Source organism: Dasypus novemcinctus, chromosome 5, assembly GCF_030445035.2.
Source record: "Dasypus novemcinctus isolate mDasNov1 chromosome 5, mDasNov1.1.hap2, whole genome shotgun sequence".
Classification (NCBI taxonomy): Eukaryota; Metazoa; Chordata; class Mammalia; order Cingulata; family Dasypodidae; genus Dasypus; species Dasypus novemcinctus.
The window spans coordinates 139,249,567-139,269,903 of NC_080677.1; the positions used below are offsets into that span (position 1 = coordinate 139,249,567).

Genomic DNA, 20,337 nt, shown 5'->3' on the forward strand with positions numbered 1-20,337 from the left:
TAATAAAATACAAATGTATTTTTTTGTTTTCATTTCAGTATTCCATCCAAAGAAGTGCATTTGATCATTGTGCTAATTTGTCACAATCTGGTGATGCTTTTTCCATTGCCAATGGTCCCAACCTTACCCTTTTGGTAAGGCAGCTTCTGTTTTTTTACAAACAGAGTGAAGACTCAAAACGTTTGGTGAGTATTAACTACATTTTTTGTTAGTGTACTCGTTAGTTTTTTTTTTTTTAAGTGGCAATGGTAAGTAGCTAATTAGGAAGTCAAATAAATATCCCCTCCAACATGTCTAGCCTTTGTGAACTTTTTCTTAGCTAGCTGTAATAGGTCATTTTTGGCAATAGGTCTTTCTGTTTTACCTCTTGAAACATCAATAAAATTTTCAATAGGCTTTTAAAAATTTTTATTATTAAAAAAAGTTAGAATAATATGTTGCACCACCTACAATGTACCATTACCCAGCCTTAAAAGTCAACACATTGTTTCATTAACTTTCCACACCTTCACTTTAGATCATTGTAAAGTGACTAGCAAACATCATATCACGTTATATGAAAATACTTGAGTATAAATCTCTAAAATACAGGCTTTCCTTAACATCTAATCAGTGATGAGGACGAAAGTGTATTTTTATGTTGGAAAATTTATATAAGATTCATAATTCCACTTTTTGTAGTTTTTCAGTCTATGCAAAAGTAAGCACATGTGGCTTTATATCCTGTCCTCACTATCCCCCCTTTTAAAAAATTACTATGACTTTAAATATGGTTCCCTGCTAAGTGAGATAGTATACTATGGTTTTAATTTCTTTTTCTTATATAGTTTTCTTTAATTTTCCTGACATTAATAATGGGCTCATTCTTACATTTGCTTTGTTTTCTTTAAGTCTCTTGATAAAGTCTTCCCATACCTTCCAACAGTTGTGTAAAATGCTTCTCAATACAAACATCCGTATGTCATCAGGTAATTTATCTGCTCTATTTTTTTTCCCCCTTGATGCTATTCCTCCAGCATCCTGGGAAATTTGGACTGCTTGCTTTCTAGGCTTACTATTAACTTGGGAAAGCCTTTGCTTTGCTTCAGTTTTCGATCTCTCTTTTTGCTTTCTTGGTTTAGTCCCTTGTTTTACTGATTTATGTAGTCAGTGTTCTTTAGGGAAACAGAGCCGATAAGAGATTTTTGTAAATATTAGGAGGTTTTATCAAATTGTCTCATGTAATTGTGAGAATATGCAAGTCCAGATTTCATACAAGCTGTGAACTCCAATGAAGGTTTTTGATGGATTCCCCAGAACAAGTTGACTGGCTGAAGTAGAGATAGAATTTTTCTCTTCTGACTGCTGAAACTGTCACTTCTCCTTTGAAAACCTTCAGCTGATTGGATGAGACATCTCTTGTTGAAGGCATTCTCATTGACTGTAGATTTTTATTTCACTGACATCTTGAAACATATCTACTTGATTAATTGCCTATTCTTTTTTTTTTTTTTTTTTTAAAGATTTATTTATTTATTTAATTCCCCACCCCCACCCCGGTTGTCTGGGTTGTCTGTTCTCTGTGTCTGTTTGCTGTGTCTTGTTTCTTTGTCCGCTTCTGTTGTCGTCAGCGGCACGGGAAGTGTGGGCGGCGCCATTCCTGGGCAGGCTGCACTTTCTTTCACGCTGGGCGGCTCTCCTTACGGGGCACACTCCTTGCGCGTGGGGCTCCCCTACGCAGGGGACACCCCTGCGTGGCGGCACTCCTTGCGCGCATCAGCACTGCTCATGGGCCAGCTCCACAAGGGTCAAGGAGGCCCGGGGTTTGAACCGCGGACCTCCCATGTGGTAGACGGACGCCCTAACCACTGGGCCAAGTCCGTTTCCCAATTGCCTATTCTTATAGTTCCTGCAGTTACCTTTTTATAATGTATAGCTACTGTATGTCCTATTTTAATTTGTTAATAGATATTACAAATTTTCTCTCATGTTATTGAAGATAGATTGAAACATCTCAAGAGAAAAAGCTTATGTTGTAGGAAAATTACTATTCAGAGTAGGTTCCAGAGTTCTCTACCCAATTTAGGACATATTCTAATGTGTTATACAAAACACTTTCTTATCCATTCATGTTTTAATTAAACTTGATAACATTTTATCTAAAGAGTTTTACGTCAACAGAGAAACGGCTTAAAATTAACAAGCAAAGGTTATTACTAGCCACATTTAAGAGGTATCTTATAACTTCAGTTGGTTCTAAATGGGTCTCGTGAAATAAAATAATACACATCACAAAAATACAAAGAGAGAAGGGGTTCCTTGTTAGGTATTGAGTTTTTACAATCATTAATGGCAGCTGTATACACGCTATATAGGCAGGACTCTTGGATAGAAGTGACAGATATCTAGCTTAACATTTGCTTAAATACTTGATGGGTTCTTATATCTAGAAGAATGGGGAATTCTGGCCAGCTCAGTCACACCTGACCTTATATTGTGAATAGTGAGGTCACATGATTGCTTGCCCCACCAGAATTTCTTGGAGTTGAGGAACAGGAAGCTGTGTCCAAATGGAAAGGATGCTAGAGGCACATATATACCCAAACATACACAAAGGGAAAAAGGAAAAGAGCAGAAACATATTCTGTAGAATTTAAGATTAATACTGTATTTCTGGGAAACGGACTTTGGCCCAGTGGTTAGGGCGTCCGTCTACCATATGGGAGGTCCGCGGTTCAAACCCCGGTCCTCCTTGAGCCGTGTGGAGCTGGCCATGCGCAGTGCTGATGCGCGCAAGGAGTGCCGTGCCACGCAAGGGTGTCCCCCGCGTGGGGGAGCCCCACGCGCAAGGAGTGCGCCCGTGAGGAAAGCCGCCCAGCGTGAAAAGAAAGTGCAGCCTGCCCAGGAATGGCGCCGCCCACACTTCCCGTGCTGCTGACGACAACAGAAGCGACAAAGAAACAAGACGCAGCAAATAGACACCAAGAACAGACAACCAGGGGAGGGGGGGAAATTAAATAAATAAATAAATCTTTAAAAAAAAAAATACTGTATTTCTTATATTTTTATGTAAAATTCACATGAGTACTTTGTTATAGTAACTAATTTAATAATTTAACTTAATGCTGATACGTTATTTTAAGATGGAAACATCAAAATATTACACATATTCTACTAAGTAAAACCTGATATAGAAGATTTACTTTTTATCAATCTCTAGTTAGATTAGATTAAGTGTATATTTACCACTTAAGAAGTTTGGAATAATTATGTAAATTAGAATATTTAAATTTTATCAGTTGAAAGTTCTAATTTGTATATTTTGCTATTTCAGATATGGCTGTATCAGAATTTAATTAAATACAGTTCATTGTTTGTCAAGCAGTTGGATGGATCTGAGAGACTTACATGCTTGTTTCAAATAAAGAGGTTACTGAGCCTATGTTGCAGGTAAATTCCATCTTAGCGTCTTCATGTAATATGTTGATCACTTTGAATGTCTATAGGGAACACCTTTTGATTTTAATTTCCTGAGATGGCGGTTTTTCCACAATATTGTTTTTGAGAATTTGGAATATTCTGTTTATTACAATTTTTACTATAGGTTGATTCAGGCCTGTATGACATAGAAATTAAAACACAGGTATAAATATCTTCCAGATGATATTTCCTTCCAAATGTTCTAGAATTAGCTTGTGAAACGTTTAGACTTATTGGTTGTTAGTAAATGGACTGGCCAACTGAGTGGACTCCTGTTTCTGTTAAAATAAAATTTGAAAATCATCTGTTGAGAATATGCCTTTTATAAGGCTCTTTTATTATGTATGAACTTTAAGTCACTTCCATGATTTTTAAAATTTAATCTATAAAATAACACTTTTTAATGATGTAAGTTATATTACCTGAATGAGAGACCAGGATTTTGAAATGATTCTGAACTTTAAATATAATTTCAGTTACTTTTCTGGAAGCTGCATGTAATAATGATTATTCAGGATTGCTATCAGAAATAGACTTCAGATGAGATGCTAAAAAGAATGCATCCATTTTTTGTTGTAATTGTTCTTTCCAAAATAATTTGTTGAACTAAAGATAGGTACAGAGAACTTGATAGAAGAGAGACAAGGGGATTATGATTCTGAAGAGTTCATATTTTTTACTAACTACTTTTATTCTTTGGGGAAAAAAAGTAGGATAAAAAATTTTTACTTTGAAAAACACACTGTATACATTATTCTCTAAAGCAGGAGTTGGCAAACTTTTTCTGTAAATGACCAGATTGTAAATATTTTAGGGTATGTGGGCCACATATGGTCTCTGTTACATATTCTTCTTTTTTTTTTTCTTTCTTACAACCCTTTAAAAATGTTAAAAGCACTCGTCACTCGAGAGCCATACAAAAACAGCCTGCAGGCTGATTTAGCCCATGGGCCATAGTTTGTGGACACCTGCTCTAACTTTTGAAGATATTCATTTAGTAAGTAATTTTAATATATATAGTATTTCAAAATATAATTTATCCTTTCTTTTCCAACTTTTTATTTTAAAAAAATTTCAAACTCCAGAAAAGTTGAAAGAATATTGTTATATCCTCCACCTAGATTCAAAAGTTAACCATTTATCACGTTTGCTTTCTCTCTCTTATTTTTCTAAAGCATTTGAAAGTAGGTTGTAGACATAGTGATACATCATTCCTTAATAATTCACCATATAGCTCCTAAGAATTAGGACATTCTTTTACTTAACCATAATGCTTTATTGTATCTAAGAAAATTAATAGTAATTCTTTAATACTACCTAATATATACTCTATACTCAAATTTCCTCAGTTGTCTCAAAAGTAGCTTATATATTTTTATATAACACGGGGAATGGGTAGGGGTTATGATCCAAGGACCCATTTATTTCACTTATTTCTCTATCCTCTATTTCCTGTAGCCTGTAAGTTGGGTCACTTAACCTTGTCACTTGACATTTTGGGCTTGACTATTCTTTATAGTGGGGAGCTGTCCTGTGTACTGCAGAGTGTTTACTAGTAATATCCCTGGCCTCTACCCACTGGAAATCAGTAATATGTCCCCCTGCAAGATGTGACAACCAAAAATATTTCCAGATTGTCAAATGTCACCTGAGCAGCCAGATCATCCCCAGTTGAAAACCACTGATATAGAGCCTTTATTTCATTCAGTTTAAACAAATTTAACAAGAATGCTTCATAAGAGGTAATGTGAAAGGTATATTGCATTAAATCAGGAGACACATAATGAGATATTATTAGTGATGCTAAATTTGATCCCTTGGCTGAGGTAGAAACTGCTTTATCTCTCTATCTATTGTAAAGGTACATTTTCTCTTTTGTAAATAAAAGTAATCTGTGAGATGATAATATGGTATTATGTGAATACACCTGTTAACCAGTGATTTTAGCATCTATTAGTAAATATACACCTGAATCAATTGTAACATGCATAGTTTACAGAATGGTAACTTCTGATTCTGTCATTTTACCAGTGTTTATTAGCTGGCATTCTTTTGTGAAGAAGAACTTCCTCTACCCCTTTAGTTCCTTTTCCCTTTAATCTTAATAAGGACTTACATATTTATGAAAAAAAGTATCGTAAATTATCCTTTTTGGTGCTCTTATCTAGATAGTGAGAGTCCCTTTAAGGAGCTATTATGTCCTTTTGTCATGGATCCATTAATCTTTTGAGAGCTTCCTTTTTTTCTGTGACAGTAAAATGTCTTAGGCTCAACTTGTATTTCCCACTACTAGGCTGGAATCAGCTATTTTCTCTAAGGAGCCCTGTTTTTGTGTGTGAGGAATGGAATTTCGAAATGAAGATCTGGTAAAACTAGCTGTAATCCTGGGCCTCTTCAGTATACAGAGCTATTAAATATATATTTTAAAAATGTATCATGGGGTCCTACTGACATTTCTAATTCAAATTTAACATCACAGAATTTTTTCTTAAAGAACACATTGGTCCTTCTTCCTTGGCTATTCTACATTAATTTTAACAAAGTGAAATTAAGGTACTACTTTAAAAATTTTATTTCAAGTGTGTGTTATTAATAAGCCAACAATCTTATCTACTGTTTATAACAGTGAATTTTAGGTTGTGGAGAAGTACCAAAGAAAGGGTGTATATGTTGGCTTCTGCTCTTGAAGGTCTTTTAATCTTCCTAGGGATCAAGATAATTTTTTAAAATCTAGAAAAAATGAAAGATGTAGTTTCATGTTAAGATATTGTACCTCATTATATATAAAATGCATGAATTAACAAATAAAATAGGAATTGTTGCCATGTTACTTCAGGATAAATAGAATTTAGGTCAGTTCAGATCGAAGTGGAATTTGGAAGACTTGGATTGCTTCTGTGGTTAACTATCTTAGGGACCTGAGATAAGTTATTGGATCTAATTTGCCTTAATTATAAAATGATGAGATTGGACTAGATGCTACATAACTCTTTCCAAATTCAGTATATCATTATTCTTTTGGAGGTTGGACTAATGGGCAAATCTCCACTTAAAGAAAATGGCTTCCTAGTCAACTATTCCTTATCACCTTGATCCTTCAATCTCCCTTTTTTCCTTTCCATTTGTCCCTGAATTTTTCCAGTCTCAGAACACTCTGAATACTATGGGTTCAAGATATATATCATCATGGGCTTCTAGCATCCATAGACTAATTGTACAGCAATCATTGTTGGCTTCTGGCATAAACTTTTTTTCCCCCTTTTTAAAATTGTGATTTTTAAAATCAATGTTACATGTTACTCAGTTAATATAAGACAACAACAACAACAAAAATAAATCCGATAAGTCTGCTTTAGTCAGCTTATTTTTGTTCATTTATCAATTTTGGATCTGGGATGATGTCCACTCTGACTTCTTCAGATTGGGAAGGGATGTAGATATTATGGGGCAGAGGAATGGAATTGTTTTGCTTGCAGTTGAAGATATCCTTTCCTTTTGAGCTGTGTCTTTAACAAAATCATCATCATTTTGTTAGTTGTCCAGGGCAGGCCCAAAGAACTGGAGTATAGGAGGTGGCCACTTCTCTGCTGGGTTTCAGGGCTTCACAATGGCATAGGAACAATCCAAAGGGTTTAGGTCTCTGAGAAATATACTTAACAAATAAATTGAAAATTACAGTTTCAAATAAAAGAAGCAGAAGAATCATGATTAGGGATTTATACCTAAGTATAATATATTCCCAGATAGAGCCTGCTGAGGGGGTGTTAATTTCATGTGGCCTGTGGCTTGTCTGATATCCCTAGGGTCCTGAGGAGCACTTTTGTTTGTGGCTTTGTTTAGTGTGACCTTTTGTGAAGTCTGGCTGAGACCTGCGTAAGTGTAACCTCTGACTTGACCTCCCAACTCACTTTGAAATCTCTTTGACCTCCCAACTCACTTTGAAATCTCTTAGCCACAAAAACTCTATTTTATTTCAAATTTCCCCTTGTGATCAAGGTCTTTCTTCAGCTACATTGCTGATTAATGCTTGGTAACAATTCCTTAGTGCCAGGGAGGCTTATTCCTGAGAGTCATAACCCACATGGCTCATAGCATGGGTGGGGGAGGGGAAAGGAAGGTGGTAATTTATTTACAGTGTTTCACTGGATTAGAGAGGCCATATTTAAGTAACAAGGAAGTTTTCAGGAGGCAACTCTTAGGCATTAATTGTAATTAGGCTTAATTTCATTATAACAGGAATAAGGTTCATAAATGCAGTCATTACAGTTGAGGCCTTGGCTTATTAGCCTGTGTTCCTTTATTAGGCAAGGTTTATATATTCCAGAGCTCCTGGCCATCTTATTTGAGAAAGTAGTAGAACTTCCCCAGGAGGGAAGTTTGATATTTTAACTACTGTGCAAGCGTATCAGAAATAAACTTTCAAAGTATAAACAACTGTGTCATTTTTATGTAATACTAGCATTCAGTTTGTAAATAGTTACTTATCTACATAATTTAAGCATATTTACTTTGGAAAAAATTTAAAGCTAATATTTTAATTTCTTGCGTTTCTTCTTATGTGAATATTCATTGGAAACAACGTTGGAGTTGGTTGTTCAGTTCTTTCATTTATTAAAAAAATATTTATTGAGTTCCTAGTAAATGCTTGGCAGAGTTCTAGGCACTGGAGATATAGCTATGCCAAGTCAGACAGGTCCTTGCTCTCTTAGAGCTTATATCTAGGATGGGAGACTGAGGATAAACAAAATAAATATATAAAATATATAGTATATTGAATTATTTTAAGTGTTGAGGAAGAAATGAGGAAAGGGAGATGTGAAAATTTGAGACATGTGGGTTGACTTTTTAGATAATCTGGCAAAGAAAGGTCTCACTGAGAAGATGACTTGAGTCAAAACTTGGAGTAAATGATGGGACGATCGATGCACATTATCTGAGAGAAGAACATTGGATCAGAGGAAATAGCAAATAGAAAAGCTCTGTGATAGGATCTTGCCTGGTTTTGTGGGGGAGTGTATGAGGGGAAAGTATAAGGAGCTGAAGTGGTGAGGGTCTGGTAGACATTTTTAAGGTCTTTGGCTTTTATGCTAAAAAAGCAGGAAAGCTGGGGAGTTTTGAGAAAAGAGTGACATGATCTGAATTTTTTTTCTCTGTCCTTTTTAAAATTATTGTGAAAATTTTCAAACATAGGAGTGGAAAAAATACTCTAGTATTCATATGCCTGGTAACTAGATTCATCAGTTTTTAACATCGTTGATGATTGCCCACATTTTGCTGAATTATTTCAAAGTAACTTGCAGACATAGTGACACCCCACTCCCTAAATATGTTAGCATGCATCTCCCAAAACTCACAATGATACCAAGCAAAAGGGATGTCATTATACATCTTTAAAGCTAATTCCTGAGACTCTGAGGTTTCACATAGAGAAAGAGTTTTACTGGTTGAGCAAGCAATGGAGCACACTGGCCTCATGGCCTAAAGCTCCTCCCTGATCTGCAGAAATTCTTATATTTTATAACATTGGGGTGGAGCTGAACATAGATTCCTTCCTAAAGGGGCTGAATAGGATAGACCAGGGTACCTTAGCACACCAGGGTCAGTTACAAGTATTTGGAATAGGGTTATACAGAACAAAGGTCAGTTACAAGGTCTTTTATATGAGTATTAAAGAGAGGTGGGTAGAGTGGTTACCATCCCAATAGTAAGTATACACAAGGATGAATTCAATCTAGAATTAGCATAATAGTAAGCATGCCAAGGGTGAGGTTAAGTGTAACCATAAACAGGGGTGGGACCACTCCAGCCAGCTTCAGTAATTCAGGTATTAAACCTTTTGTTACTTTCCAGTGATTTAATAATTATAATTATTTGTTAATTTTTAACCCTTGGTTACAAAAATACCATTATTGCACCTATAAAAATAATGAAGAGATCCCTGATTTGACACTTCCTGCAGTAGCACCCCCTTTCAATGAGAAATGGCTCAGATTGATCACTTTGACATAATATCCAAGCCATTTTCAAATTTCTTCACGCTTTCAATTATATTTTAATAGAACTACTCTGGCTAGTGTGCTGGTAAATGGATATCAAGGGAATAAGGGCAAAAACAGGGATCAGGAGACTGCAGTGAACAAGCCAAGAGGCAAATGATTGGACCCTGGTGGTGGTTGTTGGTGATACCAGGCAAAAGTGGACTCATTGCCTTCCTTTAAAGATCAATTCCTGAGACACCAGGGTTTCAAAAAGAGCTTGTGCAAGTAGAGGTCAGAGGCCTAGTGGCCCCCAAAACCGTCTCCTAGATCTGCAGAAATTCTAAGATTTTATAACATCAGGATGCTAATGAGTAATTGGTGTGAAGCTGGCATAGGTTCCTTCATTAATAAACATGAGGTGAGGGAAGTGGCCTTGGCCCAGTGATTAGGGCATCCATCTACCACATGGGAGGTCTGCGGTTCAAACCCCGGGCCTCCTTGACCCATGTGGATCTGGCCCATGCAGTGCTGTTGCATGCAAGGAGTGCTGTGCCACACAGGGGTGTCCCCCGCGTAGGGGAGCCCCATATGCAAGGAGTGCGCCCCGCAAGGACAGCTGCCCAGCGCGAAAGATTATAAACCCCCAGGTTTACTTGTATTGATCCAGGAGGGGGTGAAGAAGGCCAGAATAGGCACAGGGACAGGGCGAAGGCCAGAGAGAGCAAAAGGCCTTTGTGCTTGCTTTTTTTTTTTTTTTTTCAATAAAAAATTTATTTGGGAAATAGGGAAGGAACAGAACTTGCTGAGAAATGGGAAAATCGGAAATACACACCAAGATTTGATGCAGGCCCCTCTAGGCAGAGAGTTGCCCTTGCTTTTTAAAATTATTCTGCCCCTTTGGTAATGCTACAGGAGGAGTCCTAGCTCTTTGCTCTTTTGATTGATTACGCCACCCATCAGTCCCCCATGAGGGCCCAATGATAAGGCCCCTGGAAAATATCTGGGGCTTCTCCTGGCTTCCAGAGGAAATCTTGTTCCGAATGGGATTTCTCATGAGAGTCTTCCGGCACCATGTTGGGGAAACTGAAGGACATGTGTTAATGGTGGTGGTTTTTCTGCCAGGTTCCAGATCATCTGTTGATTCCCTATCTAGACTGCTTCAGAGGCATCTGGGAGAGGGAAACTAACAAAGATCAGTTGCAGGGCTTTTCATTTGGATATTAAATAGGAGGGTGGAGTGGTTACCCTTTCAATAGAAATGTTCAAATACAAAGGTAAGATCCATTTGGAATAATAATCACAATGGCAAGTTATTACTTGGAAATGGCCATATACAAAGGGTGAGGCCCATCTAGCCATTTTCAGTAATTTCAGATATTAAACTTTAGCTATTTTGTAATTTACTGGAAGTAAAAAGGCCTCTATATAATGACTTAATAATCATAATTATTTGTTAATCTTAACCCTTGCTTACATTGGTTTGACTTGAAGATGGTTGAATTCTAGTAGAGTCTACAGGATTTGCTGACAGACGGAATGTGGGTATCAGATGATGAAGAATCAAGGATGGATACATTTTTTTGGTGTGAACAACTAGAAGGATGAATTTGTTTTAAATGTGAGGAGGGACATTAAAACTGGATGAGGTTAAGGGATTAAGATATGTTTTTCTGAAGAAGAAATACAAATGGTAAAAAAACACATGAAAAATGTTCAATGTCTTTGGCCTTTAGGGAAATGCAAATCAAAACTACAATGCGATATCATTTCACACTTACTAGAATGGTGACTATTAACAAAACAGAAAATTACAAGTGTTGGAAAGAATGTGGAGAGATGGGAATGCTTATACACTATTGTTGGAGTATAGAATGGTACAGCCACTGTGGAAGCCTGGTGGTTCCTAAGGAAGTTGGATATAGATGTGCCATTTGATCTAGTGATACCAGTACTGGGTGAATACACAGAATAACTAAGAACAGTGACATGAACAGAAATCTGTACACCAATGTTCATAGTGACATTTTTTACAATTACCAAAAGATGGAAACAGCCCAGATGTCCATCAGCTGATGAATGGATAAACTGATATATACACACGATGGAATATGATGTAGCTGTAAGAAGAAATGCAGTCATGAAACATATGACAGTGTGGATGATTGTGAAGGACATTAAGTTGAGTGAAGCAAGCCAGGCACAAAAGGACAAATATTGTATGATTTTGCTACTATGGAATAAACATAATGAGCAAACTGATGGAGTTAATAGTTAAAATGTAAGTCACCAGAGAATAGAATGTGGTTAGAGAATGGAAAGCTGAGTTTATTCTGTGCAGAATAGGTTAAAAAAAAAGTTGTTTCTGAATATTTAGAAATGGTGAAGGCACATCATAAGATTTGTAATTAGTTTCACAAACATGGGTGTGAGGGCAGTCTGTTTTTCTTTTTTTGGAATAATGAAAATTCTCTCATATTGACTGAAGTGATGAATGCACAATTCTGTGACTATATGCTGTTGATTGTATACTACTTAAATTGTATGTTTTATGAACAAAACAAATAATGTGGGTTGGAGAAAAAATGAACCAAATATAAGATATGGACTGTAAAAATAAATAAATTTATTTAGTTTACTCAGCAAAAAAAAGAGAGAAAATAAAAGACTGATCACTGGGGAACTCCCAACATTGAGGCTATGGAGAAGAGGAGGATTCAGTAAAGGCACTGTTACTGGATTTCATTTAGGTTCTTTGACTTTGCTGGAAAAATGAATTTCAGGAGCATTTTGGGTGAGTCAGGCCAGTAATTTATTCAGGTAGGGAAGGAAGAGAAATGGGAGAAAATAACAGAGGAGGGGTCCCAGGTAGAGAGGAAGCGTCCGAAAAGTGATAAAGATGGCTGATTTACAGGCTACAATTTCCCATTATAGATTATAAATGCCCAGGTTTACTAGCATAGTGATCCAAGCCGGGAGAGACAGCTGGAGCCTGGGTCCAGGGTCAAGAGAGCACCAGAGAGCAAGAGAGCTCCTTCAGGCCTTGCGCCTGGCTTTTGAACTATTATCCGACCCTTTTGCTGATGGCAGGGGAGGAGTTCCAGCTGTTTACTGTTTCGATTGGTTATTTCCCCCATCAATCTCCCAGGAAGGCCCAATGATAAAGTCCTTGGGGGAATATCCGGGGCTGCTCTTGGTTCTGGAGGAAGTCTTCTAAGCAGCAGAATCTTGGGGAGGGTCTTCCAGCAGCCATTTTGGGGCTTACTGATGTCCACGTGAACTCTCCCCCGGGTTCGAGATCTGTCTATTAATTCCCTATCTTATTACCCTGCTTCAGAACCAGTGAGGTTGGAAAACTGAGAGATTATCATGTCCTGGAAGCCAAGTTAAAAAAGCATTTTGAAGGAAGGGGGAATGATTCTCTGCATCAAATGCTGCTGATTGGGCAATAAATGAAATTAGAGAACTGATTACTGAGTTTAGTAATGTTAAATACTATTTTTTTTTAAGTAAAAAATTGAAACTCTTTAACAAAGATAAAAGGAATATGTGTCCAAGATTTTATTTATTCCAGTAATTAATGAGAGAACAAGTAAGATGTTACAACTGGTTGAAATGAGGATTTGCCTTACATAGATTTACATTCTCTATCTGACAAAAGCCTTTTGCTTTTGCTAGGATGTGGAGTAATGTGCATATCAATGCATAATTTGCATTACTATCAGTTTTTTACTAGTTGACTTTTCTCCCTAAGAAGTTGTAAAGGGGTCTAGTCAAGACAAAAGTGTGGATAATCCCTTGGGTGAGCTAGGCAAGATACCCACTAAATATATATTTATAATTTGCCTATTTTAAAGTCTTTCACAGTAATATCATTGATGAATTTTAATGAGAGGGATGGTGAGGGCAAAAATTCTGATTGGATTGGGTTTAAAAGAATGGGAGGAGAGGAGCTGTAAATCACAAGTAAAGATATTCTGTAGCAAAGGGGAGAACAAAGACATGGAATTACTGAAGGCAGTGGGATCTAGAGATTATTTTTTTAAATTGGAAGAATTAATACCGGGATTTCTGATGATCCAATATGAGAAGGGAAAATTGATATATAGGAGGAAGAATTGCTGAAACAATGTCTTTGAGTAAGTGAGAAAAGACCAGGTATTGTTCAAAGGTTATAGAGTTTGGCCTTAGATAGGGGCAAGGAAAGTTTATTCATATTATTAAGTGACAACCTAGTTTTAAAAAAGTATAAAAGATTTGAGCAGACACTTCAGAAATGAAGAATGAGTTACCAGCAAGCACATGAAAAGATATTCAATATTATTAGTAATCAGGGAAATATTAAAATCACAGTGAGCTACAAGGCACCCATTAGAATGGCTAAAATTAAAAACAAAAAAACAAAAAACTGACAATACCAAATGTAAAGGATGTGAAAATGTTGTAGAGGTTGAGAAATGTTCAATTATTTGCATATGGAAAGGCCAGGACTCCAGAATAATTTTGGGAAGGAAAAGGATTTATTTTTCAGCTGGCCGGACTATGGAGCTTTCTATTAAAAACCCCAGCCCCAAATAGAATTTTGGGTCCTCATATATAGGGTGGGGAGTCAGATGGTGCTTTTATGAAAGAAAATGACTTTCCTTTGTTACTTAAGTGTTTGAGCACCAGATAGGTCTTGAATTAGCATATCCCCCACTTTCCAGGTAAGCTTGAATTAACATATCACCCACATTCCATCTGGATGCAACCTTGAATACATATTCAGTCAAAGCCTATAGGGCCTATATTACTTAATTGGATTTCTAGAGAGTAGGCACACTTGGATACAGAATTATAGATGATTTTGAATTTATGCACAGGCTATATTATAACAACTAAGACTCTCATACACTTCTTATAGTTTACCTTCTTGTAAGGTTAAATATATAACTAAATTTTATATAAGGTTAACCTTTCTTATAAGGTTAAATGTATAACTAAATTTCTACACCTGAAATTTAGCCAAGAAATGAAACAAATCCACAAAAAGATTTGTCCTGGAATTTTTATAGCAGCTTCACTTGTAATAGCAAAAGACTGGGAAAGATGTCCGTGAACATGTGAGTAGATAACCAAAATGTAGTATTTCTAAGCAGTGGAAGATTATATTACTCAGCAATAAAAAAGGACCAAATTATGACACATGGATGAACCTCAGATGCTGAGTGAAAGAGTGTAGATACTAATGAGTCAATATTGTATGATTCCTTATATAAAATAGAAGGTGCAAACTAGCCCACAGTGACAAAAAGCAGTAGTTACTGCAGTGTTTGAGGAAGAAATTGACTAGAACCAAGAGGAAATTTTGGGGGTGATGTGTTCTGTCTTGATATTAGTGTAATCTTTAAAAACTTACATTGCCTACTTTAAATGGGTTTAGATTAATGTTGTAAATTATGTCCCTATCAAGTTGATTTTACGAAAAGACATTTTGAAAGAAGACAGTTTTGTGATAGTAAACCTTCCCTTCTGCCTACAATTCTCATATTAAGGGAAGGTTTAGTCAAAATGATAGATGAGTTAGGACCGTAAATATATTGTCTATTCTGTATAGAGGATGTTACAAAGTCTTGAAGGCAGTTTTAAAGGAGGTGATATGCACTTTTAAAGAGATCTTTATCTGAGCTGAATTTAATATAGCTTCTCTTTGGTACAATTCATGTTATAACACTTATCACATTGTGTTTGCTGTGTTTGTAATCTTTGCTTTTCTTGTGGGTTTTTCCTTTGTGTTTGTGTATTTTTCATCTCTAAAATCTTTTGAAAACCCTAAAAGTATGAATGATACTATGTTTGATCATTTTCCTGCCTATTGAAGCATGGTTTTTTTTTCAGAGATTTTCTAGTACTAGAACAGAGTGACTCAGGCATTTACCATAGTGTTAGAGAGAAAAGGCTCTCACTGGGACATAGAGACTGATGATTGCAGGCAGAAAGTTTATTGAGAAGTTCCCCAACAGAGGGGATCTGAAGAACAGACTTCAACCCCACTACTGGCATGGCAGGTGTCTGAAGAGAGATTTCAGCACACCCCTGGCAGAGGTGGTTATGAATTTATAACAGTACAACTATAGGTGGGAAAATGCTTAGTCAGTGGGAGGGGGTTGGATCTTGGGTAAGACCTGGGGGCCAATTGGGAACTATAGAGGCAGATTTTTTTCCCCTTGTATGGCTAGGGGGTGGTGGGCCAGGGGTAATGAATTCTAGGGATGCGCGAGGGGTTGGTGGTGCCATGTGGCTCCTTTGTCTATTTTTGTGAGGAAATGAGCTGTATCTGAACACATGGGCTCTGGATTAGGGGATTTTCTATGTCATGTGAATGCAAGTCACTGTTTGTTGACCACCTTGTGATAAGTTAATCATTATAAACCTTGTAAGGGAGAAACCTCTAGTACATGGAGAATGAGAATTTTTGGTAACATTTGCCACCCACTTAATGCGTAAATGATACGTTTTTTGTTTTTACAGGTTATTGCAAAATTGTAATGATGACAGTTTGAATGTTGCACTTCCAATGAGAATGCTTGAAGTGTTTTCATCTGAAAATATTTATCTGTCTGTTTTACAAGATGCTGGCTATGTGGTGTCAGTAATTGAACAAATTTTGCACTACATGATTCAAAATGGTAAGTAGTAGTTGGGTTCTGAATGTGAGTTGGCATTATTGTGTAAAATAAGCATAGGTCATGATTTTTTAGAGCTTGTATAGTTATTCATTTTTTATTTACATTTATTAGTATATTTTAATTCTAAACATTAAAATACACCTTTGTAACAGGAGCAATATACATTATGGAGGGAAGTAACTTTTTAAGAGTCACAGATCTACGTTTTGAAATGTATTTAATCTTACTTATTTTCTTTGCTTAGAAAGAAGAAAATTAATATATACTTAGAGAAATTGGTACAAGTAGTCTAGTCAGATATTTGTATTTACATTGAAGCAATTAGATACATTACTGAGTAGGAATGTATCTATAACTTTATGGTAATCCTTGAGTTGATATGAAGAATAATTCTTTTTATAAAAATAACGCAAATATAGGAACTAAATCATTTGGAGAGCCTGTATTATTATAAAGTAAATCTTACTAATTTTTTACTTAAAAGAACGATAAACTATCATTAGTTCAATAGGAGAGAATAGGAGAGAATACTGACTACAGGTTAAAGCATTTATATGTTGATATTTTTTCCTTAAAAAGATTGTGCTGCATCAGATATGATAACCTATATCTGAAGTTCCTCTGAGGGCACTTTAGTGGCACAATTTTGGAGAAAGACCATGAAGTAAATATAGTTTTAAAATCTTTTATGGTGAATTGAGCAAAACAAAATAAAGCTAAAATTAAAAAATCTTATTCTCAGTATTCTCACAGGTAGAAAGCCAAACATTTCAGGGTTCCTGGACTCTAGAAATATTAGTCAGCATTTAAAAAAAAAAATCCGTAAAAGGAGCTGTAAATGGTTCTAGAAAACAATATATACTGACAAAAGCATAAACTGCATTTTTTTGAAAATCAGTGTTTTTTGTTTACTTTTTTAACAAAACATTAATTGTATTGATACATGTTAATAAAGCATACAGTCCATCCAAATTGTACAATCGGTGGTATTTGGTATAATCACATAATTGTGCATTCATCAGTTCAATCATTATTGGAGCATTTTCATTATTCCAGTAATAATAAAAACAGACAAGAACTCATCACCTCTCAGTCTCTCTATGCTTCCCCTGCCATACATAGGTATTCTGTTTCTGTCTCATTAGTTTATTTTTATTTATATTTTGTGTAGATGGAGTCAAGTAATATGTAGTACTTTGTGTCTAGTTTCTTTCCTTTTTCTTTTTTTTTAACCCTTATTAGAAGATTATTGATTTATTACTCTATTCTGCTGTCCATAATTTGCTTTAGCTGTATTTTTACCTGATATTAACATCTTATAACATTAATATACATTTGCTTGTCTAATATTTATATAATATTTTTGAATGACTTCTGGTGCTTTTTCCTTGTATCTGGAACTTATAGAGAGACAGCTTTCAAATGGCGCTATTTGGTTCTTTTGTTACTAGGTGGTGTTGCTAACTGCAAATCTCAATTCCAGCTGTGAGGTGTTAAAGTACTGTTTATTGGACATGTTGAAGAATTCCCATATGTTTGAAAACAAAAACCTACTTACTTTGTTAAAAACTAAGGGAAACTACTAAATTCAAAGAACATTGAAATTCATGGAAATACTTAATCTTTTAAAAAACAAATTAATGATAGTTAGTAATGCTTTGTTTTGTTGATACATTAGTTGAGAAATTTTTACCTGTTTTCTAAAAGTGTAAAGAAGATAAACAAGAAATATGCATTGTTTTGAAATGTGTCTAAAACTATGAAATGATTGACGTATTACATTGAAACTACTGTTTCCAGCATATGTTGCTTCTAGCATGTTCTGTGATGTAGCTGCTTTTCAGTTGTTTCGATCAATTATTTCTGATATTATTTGTCTATAAAATTTTAGCATTCTATTTGTAAATTATAGTTCGTGTATTTAACTGTACGTTATGTTCTATGACTTAACATGAATCTTTTTAGCAGTTGCAACTGAACTTCAGTTAATAATGTCTGTTCAGCGTGTTACCAGATTTCTATGGCTTGTTGGCTATGTTACATAAAAGAATTTAACAACATGCCAGTTTAGTTAGGCCAGTAGTTTATTAAGAAAATGAGAGCAGAGAATAGAAATGGGAGAGTATAACAGATTATGAGTCCCCAGGTGTACTTACCAGTTGGTCCAGGTAGAGAGAGATTTTAACTTGTGTGGCTATTTTTAAAACATTAAGTATTCCTCCCCTTGTTAATGTTTGGGTGAGGGATCCCAGCAGTTTGCTGTTTTGATTGATTACCACATGGGGGTGCCCAGTGATAAGGCCCCTTGAGAGTATCCAGGGTTTTTCCTTGATCCAGGAGGAAATCTCATTCTAAATGGAGGATTCTCACAGGGTTCTTCCAGCAGACTTCTGGTGGGGTCTTTCCGTCAGGGATTTTCCAGGTGGGGTTCCATGGCCACGGTTTTTTATTGGTCTTTCCATTCCATAAAGTAGCCTGTCTCAAGTGTACACATTGTTAATGATATGATACTTTTATATTTAAATTTTTAAAATTCTTGATGTATTTACATCAGTTTTATAGCAAAAGAGCCTTTAAGTTTCCTTGTTGAGTCACTAGTAATCAATAAAGTAGGTCCAATGATAAAAGTATAATATTTATTGTTTAGTAATCATAATTTAATTGCAAATGTAGGACTGTTTTCAAAAGCATCATAAGAAAATGGATTTTATTTTTAATGTGTATCACCAAATATGACTGTAGAATAACGAGATGTTCACAAGCCACATCCGGATGTTATTTATAAGGGGGCAAATATTTCCAAAAGAATGTATGATTTAGATCATTACTGTTACCAGAGTTTAGGTTCACTGTCCATCAGAAATCCCATTAAAAAAACCGGAAACTTTAGTAAAAGTTTTCTGCTTACATACAAGTTACTGTTTAAACATTAACTTCCTCAGTGCCTAGATTGCAGGCTCCAAATATATAATTTCCTCTAAAAGGAATTTAAGACACCACGGCAAAAAGCCTGATTCCAGGTCAGGGTCAGGAAATACAGAAGATGAGACTAGAACATTTTGGCCTATGAGAAAGTAAAGAAACTCTCAGGGACTACTTAGACTTAGGAACCAATGTGAAGTTCACTCCCACAGTTCAAAGATGAGACATTATGAACATTGGTGAGAATAACTGCAGTGGATTGAAGTATATCAAATAATGTTTAAATCCAGGAATTTAACATGACATTTTAAAAAAGAACTAATTGAATACTTAGATATTAATGATGCAATTAATTATTTTCAATATTGGCAAATAAAAGGACAAAATCAAGTATTGATCCTGCCGTTCCTGTATGAGTTGTTTGTACCTCAGGTAAACAAGAAATTGAGGGCAAATTTCTCTTTATAGAAATACTCTAGTTGATAAATTCAAAAGGAATGAAAGAATATTGCCATTTGTCAACTCTAATAAATTAGTGGTCCTAGGCATTGATTATTTACAGATACTAGCACTATTGGGTGAACGGTTGTTGGATAAATTCAAGGAGAATAAAAAATGCAGTTGCAAATCTATAGTTAAAAAGAGACTGAAGAGATTTTTTAAAAATCACAATATGTGGACCTTATTTGGATTTTAATTAAGGCAAACTAGTTAAATAAAATTTATAACATGAGACAACTGGAGATTAAACACTAATTAGACATTTTTGGTAATAAGGAATTACTATTTATTTTAGCTGTGATAGTGATATTTTTTTTTAAAAGTCCTTGTCTTTTTAGCTATATCCAATTACATGTTATTGGGTTTTCTTCAAAATAAGTGAGGCTATATAGAGGTACATGCTGAAACTATTACAAATGAAATTACACGTTATCTTTTTTTTTCAAAGATTTATTTCTTCTCACCCCATCCTTGTTTTCACTTGCTGTATGCTTTGTCTGTTCATCTTCCTTGTTTCTTTAGGTGACCCTGGTGAACCAAACCCTGGACCTCTGATATGGGAGAGATGTGCCCAATTGCCTGAGCCACCTCTGTTCCCTGCTTCATTAAGTCTCTCATTATGTTTTATCTTCTTGCGTCTCTGGTTGCGTTACCTTGTTGTGTCATCTTGCCGTGCCTGCCAGTCGTGCTAGCTCGCTTTCTTCAGGAGGCACCAGGAACCAAACCAGGGACCACCCTTGTGGACCATTCGCTTGAGCCACAATTGGCTTCTCCATGATAGGCTGGATATACTTCAGAATGAATGCGAGTAT

The 20,337-nt window shown here is 35.7% G+C and overlaps 1 protein-coding gene across 4 annotated transcripts in view; it reads left to right on the forward strand.

Moving 5' to 3' along the window:
- UBE3C (ubiquitin protein ligase E3C) overlaps positions 1–20,337 on the forward strand; it is a 152,086-nt gene that overhangs the window by 32,936 nt on the left and 98,813 nt on the right. For 2 of the 4 annotated variants that reach the window (XM_071215381.1, XM_071215380.1), the window contains exons 4-7: positions 39–185; positions 3,314–3,429; positions 4,355–4,456; positions 15,945–16,102. In XM_071215381.1, the coding sequence (XP_071071482.1) occupies positions 15,991–16,102 (112 nt within the window). In that variant the 5' untranslated portion in view covers positions 39–185; positions 3,314–3,429; positions 4,355–4,456; positions 15,945–15,990. The remainder of the gene's footprint in view (positions 1–38; positions 186–3,313; positions 3,430–4,354; positions 4,457–15,944; positions 16,103–20,337) is intronic. The other 2 variants (XM_058297611.2, XM_004458591.4) reach the window with 1 other exon arrangement.